This window comes from Salvia hispanica, chromosome 6 (assembly GCF_029641045.1).
Source record: "Salvia hispanica isolate PSC_SH4W2 chromosome 6, Shi_PSC_v1, whole genome shotgun sequence".
NCBI lineage: Eukaryota > Viridiplantae > Streptophyta > Magnoliopsida > Lamiales > Lamiaceae > Salvia > Salvia hispanica.
The window spans coordinates 34,661,181-34,671,542 of record NC_142697.1 but is presented as its reverse complement, the minus strand read 5'-3'; the positions used below and the strand labels follow the sequence as shown (position 1 = coordinate 34,671,542).

Genomic DNA, 10,362 nt, shown 5'->3' with positions numbered 1-10,362 from the left:
TAATTTGCTGCTTTGTTTCGTTTGTGATCTCTATAACAAATGCTTTATAGTTGTGAGTACTGATAATTTATGGAGTATTATTTAATTAATTTTTTAAATCAGAATTATTTCATTTTTTTTATTTATTAGTCTTCGTCAATCCTCGATGAAATACTCGTTCAAATATAATTGTGGAATATATTATTTGCATTATATTTCCTTTGAATCAATAATATTTTTCCTACGATGACCTCAGCCGTATATAGTACTCCCTATTTAAGTTTCTAGATTTGGAATAATAGATATTCAAATCAAATATTTCTCACCACACATATTTTCCATAAAAAACTTAGAATTTCTCTGTCTATTGCTACAACAACATGACATTGAATCACGTAGAAATTTATATGTAGTAACAAAATTTGGATTATGTTGAAAAACCAATGGAAACAATTCAACACTGTAAAGATGTCTATATAGTATTGTATTACGTGATCAACGGGGCAAACCACGCGGGTCGTCGTTGACTCCATTTGTCACACTTCTATTTTTATTATAAAAAAATGTAATCGAATATGAAAATAAATAGATAAAATTCCACAAATTGTATGCACGCAAAATTATAAGGCTATTAAGAAAGTGTAGATTAAGGATAACAATCACTTTCCCGTGATTGCGAAATATATAAATAGTTTTTTGTGTTTGGATTTGGTGTAAAAAATTAGATTTGTGTGACCTTTAATGGATCTGAAAATGTAATTGATATTGTTTCTAGTCCACCCAAAAATAAGTCGTATCATTTCCAATATAGCCAAAATTTAACTTACCAAATTTAAGGGGGGAAAGGTTTTGGGCTTTTGGCTATAGTAACTTCAATAGGATTGCATAAAAGCTTAATCGAAACGATCCAAATATTTTAGTATTAAAAAATCTTTGAACTTTAAAGGGTAAACGAGAGCAATTAATGCTAAGAATTTTGAATTAATAAAAAATTCCAAAAAATCAATTTAGAGCCTGTAATAAACAAGTCATTCGTTAAAACTATGTTAACATTTCAAGCATTGGATGATTTTTTTTGCTGTTGTTTTACTTCCCCACAAAACTCATGCATTTGGTTGATATAAATAGTAGCCATTTTTCACTTGAGCACACCAATAATTCCAAAATCACAATGAATCTTCTTCTAAAACATTCCCATAATTTTGTATCTTTGTGGTTGTAATCTTGGCAATAAATACTTAGTACTACAAAGTATTGACGTTGTAACCAAAAATGTTTCACCTACTTTTATGTATATTTATAGACCCTTCTTCGTTTCCTCGTATTTTTCATAATCAACATTCAATATTTACTTTCATTATTAACTTTTAGGAATTTAAAACTATTTTAGTGATCAACGCCTTGGTATGATAAAGATGACATTAGGCTAGTCGTCTACACGTTTTTTCGAATAAAGATGGGGCGTCACAACATACTTATTCAAAAGTTTTCCAATAGCTAAAATAGTGATTTGTGCATGATTTTTTTTCCATATGGGTAGAAAATTTATTGAAGGAATTAAGGCATTATTTTGGACAAAAGTCAATCAAGCACATGATTTTTTTTAAGATTGTTAGATATTCTGAATCAAAGATAAAGAAAATAATTTCCTAAATTGTTGTTGTTTATTCGTGTCTCAATTTTTGTGTCACTAAAATAATTTATTTGTAGTGAATCAAACTATAATATGAATTTAAATATGATTAATAGAAATGTACCATATTGCATTGCTTAACTTAATTATACTGCTGATTTAATATATCAATACATCTTTCAACTGATAAATTTTTATAGAAAATCCAGAATCAAAACGCATTGTTGCGTATACTTATAGGAAAAGCATATCGAGGACGACGCATTTCAGTAGCTGCTACAAATGTGGCATGGATCTTGTGCAAAGCAGCAACTACTTCAATCATGTTGATTCTTTCATCTGCTGCAACGGCTAAACATTTCATTGCCAATTCAAATGTCGATAAGATGCATTTCTCCTTGGCAGAGTAATGTTGATCTTCCCTTGCTAACAACGCATGCGCCACCACTTCAACAACTGCATTTTGCTCTAGTGCTTCACTCACCCACTGTTTTAAGTTCTTTTCTTCATTGAACATATCATCCGTTGGCTTCTTTCCCGTGAACATCTCCAGCAGCAATATCCCAAAGCTGTACACATCACCACTAATTGACACTATGCCTTCCATTCCAAACTCTAATTGTATCACACACATTCAAACATTTTTGTTAGGATCAGGTAAAAACATTTATATACGATGAAATTTAAATCAGAGCATCGTGCATCACCTGGTGCTGCATAGCCAAACGTCGCCACTGTTTGTGTTTGGATGAAAGTTTCCCCTCCACCAAAAAGCTTGGAAATACCAAAATCAGCAAGATGAGCAATCATGTCTTGATCAATCAACACATTGCTTGGCTTTAAATCACAATGTACAACTGGAAATGTATGGCCATGGTGAAGATATTCCAAGGCTGCTGCAACATCTATTGCTATTTTCAGCCGTTGAATAAGTTCCAAACCATACATGCCAGAATGCAACCATTTCTCTAAGCTCCCGTTTGGCATATATGTGAGAATCAATGCTTTAAACTCCATATTACAACAACATCCAATAACTCGAACTAAATTTCTGAGTCAAATGGTGCTCAATATAGTAGTTTCAACATCAAAGCTCCTTGGTGCTCCTTGTAGTTCCAAGTTGAACACTTTTACTGCAACTTTCAGCCCATCAGAAAGTGTTCCTTCGAATACAGAACCGAAACTACCTCTTCCAAGTAGGTTTGTTTCACTAAATGAACTTGTTCCTTGTTCAAGTTCTATGTAAGAAATTCTTCTGCATTCGGTAATTTGTGGTGAAATATCAACTGAAAGGGCTACTTTTGACTGGTTTTAGCCTCATTATTCTCCCTAAGTTCAAGTTCTTTAGACTTAAGAGAGCTAATGATCAACTCAAGGGGAGCAGAATCCCTCCCATACTTAATAGCAGCCTTTACATCACTGTATGAGTCAGGGATAGCATTCATTAAAGCTATGCTAGTATATTCATCAATGGTTTTATCACCAGCACGTTTAATGTCTTGAACAAGCTTCTGAAACCTATCCACATTGTCATCAATGTCCTTAGTAAGATCAAGCTTGAATTTGAAGAGTTTTTCCAACAAATACATCCTACTTGACATGGATGTTTCAGTATACAAGGTTTCAAGAGTTTTCCACAATTCAGAAGCAGAATCAATAGTTCCAACCTTCCTTATGACAGAGTCACTCAGGTTGAGGATAATAGTTGACCTTGCCAACTCATTCATTTCAGCTTTCTTTTCCTCTGATTCAGTTTCTGGAATAGTATTTTCAACAGCTTTGAAAACTTTTTGCTGTATTAAAATGCACTTAGTCTTTTGCTTCCAAATGCTAAAATCATTTTTACCATTGAAGGGAGTAATCCCAACAACTGGAGCAGCCATTTTTGAAAACAAAAGGATTTTAGGCAACACACACAGGAAAAAAAGAAAAGAAACACTCAAGGCACAGCACACAACCCTGCAGAACCAAACTTTTGGTGAGCTAAAAGCCACAGAAACACAGAAAACTCACCAAGAAAACAAGAAATGCAGGGATTTGCTAATCTAGGACTCCACATAAGAGCAAGTAATCAGTCAAGATCACACACAAGGATGCACACACAGGTGGTTAGCAGAGAATATGTTCAAGAATGTACCCAGCTCAAGTACAGAGATCCTCCCTATCTGTCACGAGCACCCTGGCTAGAGGATTTCCCAATTCACAAGCACTCAATGAATGAGGGCGCAGGGGGTCACACTAGGCAGTTTGGAATAGCACTTGGTGGATAGGTAATTTTCTCTTTACAAGCAGTACAAGAAAGAATCCAGAACACACAATTTGCTAACACTTAAAGCACACCAAAGCACACCACAGCGGAAGAAGAAAGAAAGCAGTAAAGCACCTTGGAAAACAGTAAGTCCTAGAAGACCTATACAAGAAAACAAGAGCAGATAACCTAAAGCCGCGGCAAGCGACTACTACCAGCAACAACTGCCCACCCCTAGAACTAGAAAGCAGTAAGAGTTTAAGGGTTTTAGCCAATTTACCAGAGCGAATATCCTTCGTTAAGGAATACTCGTCTTACCTCAGGGCCTATACCGGAGGCCGAGCTTTACTCTGAAGAGCCCACCTCCTTAATTTGCGACCCGGCGCGCCCAAGTGATCCCCCCGTGGCTCTGATACCACTGTAGGGATCAGACCACTTGGGATTCGCTAATTACCGGGACCTCTTTATTGCAATTGATCTGAGATGGCTAATCTCAGAGTTACAAGCCAAGATACAATGTATACAGTCGAACTATACAATCAATAGATGCTACAGGTTACAAAGAAAACCCTAACACTAATCAGAAGCCTTGACCGGTTCTGATTCCGTAGCTAGATCCTTAGTAATCGTCCTGCACACTCAAGTAGATTGTTAGTAAGACAAGAAGTAAGATCCTAAAGGATCTATAACCCGAAGTAACAAACAAGATAGAGTAAACCGCGGGACTTTGGCTCAGGTTGCACAAGCAACTTCACAAGGGCCAAGAACCTCCTCTATCTTCACCACGAGTCACAAGAGAGCACAGCGAGACAAACCAGACCCCAAAACCCTAGGCGCCTACCGATTGCTACTTCGCACCGGCTACCTCTCACACGAGATCACAATCACAAGTCAGAATCACCTCCGCAAAGTCTAGAGGCCACAAGTCTCTCAACACTCAAGGAATCGCTCGAAGATCTTCACCTAAAACCGCCAGACTTGAACTTAACCGCTCAAAATGGCTAACTGGATCTATCAACACAGGAGTTGACGGATCTACACTCTTCACTCACAGAACCAGAGAGAAGAAGTCACCGGAGAAGAAGATCGGCGAAGAACAGAGATGAGAGAGAGAATTCTAGAGAGAAGGCGGAGATCGAAGGCTGAAAAAAAGAGAGAGTGAACAATTAGGTCAGAATGTGAGAAGTCATCTGACTTATCTCACAACACAAACACAACTCCAGATCAACGGCTCAGGAGCATAATCCTCGTGGAGTTGCCACGCGGCAGCAATCAGTGCTCCCAGGTAAGTAACGGGCCAAACCAACAATTGGGCCATTACACAAGTTCTGGGCCTAGAATTAAATCAGCCCAAAGCTTTTAATTCACTGAGCCCAAACACCATTGGGGTCCATTTATCCCACATACTCCACCTTGGACCACATTGGGTAAACAGAGGAGAGTCTTGGTCCACATGTATTTTCATCACAGCCTACAAGGTAAATCCAAGACACCAAAGAACAAGGTTCATTAGTCAAGGAAATACCAGGTTGCCTCTAGGCACCAGAGGACCAAGGTCCATTAGCCAAAGAGGTCTTTTGACCCACAGGCACTAGAGAATCAAATCCTCAAGTCTGGGTCATATTATCCGAGGGACATGCAATGCTAACCACAATCAAAGTGCAATTTTTTGATGCATGAAAGCAATTTATCAACAGATAGACACTTAGTGCCCATATCTGCTGGGTTTTGATCAGTGTGAATTTTATGCAATGTAATCTCACCCTTTTCAACAACATCTCTAATAAAATGAAACCTAACATCTATATGTTTGGTTCTATCATGAAAGACCGGGTTTTTGCACAACTGAATAGCAGATTGACTGTCAGAATATACAACAGGCAAAGACTTAATAAATTTCAGTTCAGAGAGCACTCCCTTGAGCCAAATGGCTTCTTTCATGGCTTCTGTTATAGCAATGTATTCAGACTCAGTTGTTGATAGAGCCACTATGTGTTGGAGTTGAGACTTCCAGCTGATACAAGACCTACACACAGTAAAAGCATAGGAAGTAGTGGACTTTCTCTTGTCCCTATCATTAGCATAGTTAGAATCCACATAGCCACACAACTCAACACCATCATCACACTTTGAGTAACACAGACCATACTTAGCAGTATGTTTCAAGTATCTCAACAACCATTTCAAGGCTTCCCAATGCACAGGGCCTGGATTAGACATGTATCTACTAAGCACAGAGACAGCATAAGCAATATCAGGTCTGGTACTGACCATTAAGTACATCACAGAACTAGCATTTGCATAGGGAATCTTTTTCATGGCAGCAATATCATCATCAGACTTAGGACAAAGATCTTTACTCAGTAAAAAATGTGCTGCTAAGGGAACAGAAGCAGTTTTAGCAGCAGCCATATTAAACTTTTGAAGAATCTTGAGCACATAAGGCTCTTGGTGAAGCACCAGGATAGACTTCTTTCTATCCCTGAAAATATTTATCCCCAATATTTTCTGAGCATCACCAAGGTCCTTCATGTCAAAGTTCTCACTTAGAGCAGTTTGCACAGACTTAATAGACTTTAAACAAGGTCCCATAATGAGCATATCATCCACATAAAGCAACAGAAAAACAGGAACACTGCCAAGATTTTTAACATATAAGCATGCATCAAAGGTGCTCCTAACAAAGCCTAGCTTCTGCATACAAGAGTTAAATTTGATGTTCCACTGTCTAGGAGACTGCTTCAAACCATATAAAGCCTTTTTTAACAAGCAAACATGATTGGGAAACTTAGGGTCAACAAAACCTTCAGGCTGTTTCATATAAATGGGTTTATCAAGATCACCATGAAGGAAAGCAGTTTTAACATCCATCTATTTCATTTCCCAATTAAAGTGAGCACACAAGGCTAACATAAGTCTGACTGTGGTAAATTTTACAACAGGGGCAAAGATCTCAGTGTAGTCTACCCCCTCTTGCTGAGTAAACCCTTTGGCCATTAACCTGGCCTTGTACCTAAAACCATCAATCTCATTTTTAAGCTTATAAAGCCACCTGCAATCAACAACAGAGGCACCAACAGGTAAAGGCACAAGAATCCAAGTATGGTTTATCAACAAAGAATGCATTTCATCTTTCATAGCCTTAAGCCACAAGTTCCAGGCTTTAGACTTCTGAGCCTGCTTATAGGTCTGGGGTTCATCCCCATCAGATTCAAAAACATTGAAAGCAAGAGCAAGCAAGTTAACCAAACCAGTGTACCTAACAGGGGGGTTATGAGGCCTTCTTATCCTATCCCTAGATAACACATAATCATGCAAGTTTGGCTCATCAACTACAGCACTATCTTGGACAACAGTTGAACAGGGGGTGCATCAATATGATCTACATCTACTGGGTCCTCAGCATGGTCACCATCAGGTCCAGGAGTTGGATCAGTGATCCAAACCTGCTCCACCTCACTTGAGGCACCAGTAGGAATCTCCACCTCACTTTGAATGTGGGTAGGAGACTCACTGGATAGAGCAGACTCCCCAGAGGGTCTAAGGCAAGGGAATTCAGTTTCATTAAAGACAACATCCCTGCTAATTATAACCCTGAACCCTGGTTCATCCCTCAGCCATACCCTATACCCTTTAACACCATCAGGGTATCCCAGAAAAACAACTTTCCTAGACCTAGGATCAAGTTTATCAACCTTCTGATGAGTAAAGGCAGAGCAACCAAAGACTCTTAGATGAGAAAAATCAATTCTTTTACCAGAAAACACAGACTCAGGACATTTTCCTTTCAAAGGTACAGAAGGTGATCTATTCACCAAATAGCAAGCAGTAAGAAGAGCTTCCCCCAAAAACTTTTTAGAAAGACCACTTTTAGAAAGAAGGAACCTAACTTTTTCAAGTAGGGTCCTATTCATCCTCTCAGCTACTCCATTTTGCTGAGGGGTATAAGGGACAGTTTTGTGCCTCTTAATACCATAAGAGACACAGAGACTATCCATCTGAGCATTACAGAACTCCAACCCATTGTTAGTTCTGATAGCCTTGATGGATTTTCCAGTTTGATTTTCAATTAAGCATTTCCAATTTTTAAAAGTGTCAAAAACATCAGACTTTTGCTTTAAAAGAAAACACCAGACCTTTCTAGAAAAGTCATCAATCACAGATAGAAAATAGACAGACCCTGTATGGGTAGTCACAGAAGCTGGTCCCCACACATCCATGTGTAGGTACTCTAGAACTCCTTTACTGATACAGTAACAGGAGAGGGAAAAGACACTCTATGCTGCTTACCTAACACACAAGTATCACAGAAAGGAAGGTCATTTTTAAAATCTTTTGAGGAGAGAAGCTGATCCTTTTTCAAAATTTTCAAACCCTTATCACTCATGTGTCCAAGCCTATTGTGCCATAATAAAGTCTTAGAATCATTTACCACATTTGCAGAACTGTTATTATCACATAGGGACAGAGCAGAACACACATACAAGTTATATTTTTTGAAAGCTTTGAAAACACATAAAGACCCCTTAAAGATTTTCATAACCCCCTGCCCCCATCTTCCCTCAAAACCATCTTTTTCAAGAGAAGAACATGAAAGCAGATTATAGCAAAGATCAGGGACATACTTCACATTTTCCAACTTCAAAGTAAAACCATTTTCAAATTTCAAACACACAGTCCCATCCCCAAGAATTTGACACTTTTTATCATTTGCCATTGAGACAAAAGAGTCAGAAACCAGTTTGAAGTCAGAGTACAAATTTTTGAAAGGAGAAATATGAAAGGTACATCCAGAATCAATCAACCAGTCAGTTTGGGCAAAAGAGCAAGCAGAGGCAGAATTCACAGAGAACATGTCATGATTCATAAAACAAATACCTTCAGAATCATCATCCTTAGCAAAATTGGCAAGAGCATCCCCATTTTCATTATAAGACTTTGCCTTTTTAGGCTTAGTACATTCTCTCTTATAATGACCAAGTTCACCACAGTTAAAGCACTTCCTGTTGTTCTTATTGGGATTCCTACTCTTAGACCTAGACTTTCCTCTGTTTGACTTTTTTCCATTATCATTATGCTTCCCATTGTTATCTCCCTTGAATCTAGATCTACCTCTAACATTCAGGGCTTTATTTTGACTGGTTTTAGCCTCATTATTCTCCCTAAGTTCAAGTTCTTTAGACTTAAGAGAGCTAATGATCAACTCAAGGAGAGCAGAATCCCTCCCATACTTAATAGCAGCCTTTACATCACTGTATGAGTCAGGGATAACATTCATTAAAGCTATGCTAGTATATTCATCAATGGTTTTATCACCAGCACGTTTAATGTCTTGAACAAGCTTCTGAAACCTATCCACATTGTCATCAATGTCCTTAGTAAGATCAAGCTTGAATTTGAAGAGTTTTTCCAACAAATACATCCTACTTGACATGGATGTTTCAGTATACAAGGTTTCAAGAGTTTTCCACAATTCAGAAGCAGAATCAATAGTTCCAACCTTCCTTATGACAGAGTCACTCAGGTTGAGGATAATAGTTGACCTTGCCAACTCATTCATTTCAGCTTTCTTTTCCTCTGATTCAGTTTCTGGAATAGTATTTTCAACAGCTTTGAAAACTTTTTGCTGTATTAAAATGCACTTAGTCTTTTGCTTCCAAATGCTAAAATCATTTTTACCATTGAAGGGAGTAATCCCAACAACTGGAGCAGCCATTTTTGAAAACAAAAGGATTTTAGGCAACACACACAGGAAAAAGAAAAGAAACACTCAAGGCACAGCACACAACCCTGCAGAACCAAACTTTTGGTGAGCTAAAAACCACAGAAACAAAGAAAACTCACCAAGAAAACAAGAAATGCAGGGATTTGCTAATCTAGGACTCCACAGAAGAGCAAGTAATCAGTCAAGATCACACACAAGGATGCACACACAGGTGGTTAGCAGAGAATGTGTTCAAGAATGTACCCAGCTCAAGTACAGAGATCCTCCCTATCTGTCACGAGCACCCTGGCTAGAGGATTTCCCAATTCACAAGCACTCAATGAATGAGGGCGCAGGGGGTCACTCTAGGCAGTTTGGAATAGCACTTGGTGGATAGGTAATTTTCTCTTTACAAGCAGTACAAGAAAGAATCCAGAACACACAATTTGCTAACACTTAAAGCACACCAAAGCACACCACAGCGGAAGAAGAAAGAAAGCAGTAAAGCACCTTGGAAAACAGTAAGTCCTAGAAGACCTATACAAGAAAACAAGAGCAGATAACCTAAAGCCGCGGCAAGCGACTACTACCAGCAACAACTGCCCACCCCTAGAACTAGAAAGCAGTAAGAGTTTAAGGGTTTTAGCCAATTTACCAGAGCGAATATCCTTCGTTAAGGAATACTCGTCTTACCTCAGGGCCTATACCGGAGGCCGAGCTTTACTCTGAAGAGGCCACAAGTCTCTCAACACTCAAGGAATCGCTCGAAGATCTTCACCTAAAACCGCCAGACTTGAA

General features: G+C 38.5%; 1 protein-coding gene across 1 annotated transcript; it reads right to left on the bottom strand.

Moving 5' to 3' along the window:
• Positions 1-1,770: 1,770 nt before the first annotated feature.
• Positions 1,771-2,920, bottom strand: LOC148923687 (putative LRR receptor-like serine/threonine-protein kinase At3g47570). Its single transcript, XM_089060205.1, has 2 exons — positions 2,320-2,920; positions 1,771-2,227 (listed from the first exon to the last, which is right to left on the bottom strand). The coding sequence occupies exons 1-2, from the start codon at positions 2,627-2,629 to the stop codon at positions 1,824-1,826; spliced, it is 714 nt and encodes a 237-aa protein (XP_088916331.1). The 5' UTR covers positions 2,630-2,920; the 3' UTR covers positions 1,771-1,823.
• Between the last annotated feature and the right edge of the window lie 7,442 nt (positions 2,921-10,362).

Coding starts and splice junctions, on each gene's coding strand:
- LOC148923687 (XM_089060205.1), bottom strand. CDS start 2,629: ATGGAGTTTAAAGCATTGATTCTCACATATATGCCAAACGGGAGCTTA. Junction 2,228..2,319: donor GTTTGGCTATGCAGCACCAG/GTGATGCACGAT, acceptor TGATACAATTAG/AGTTTGGAATGGAAGGCATA.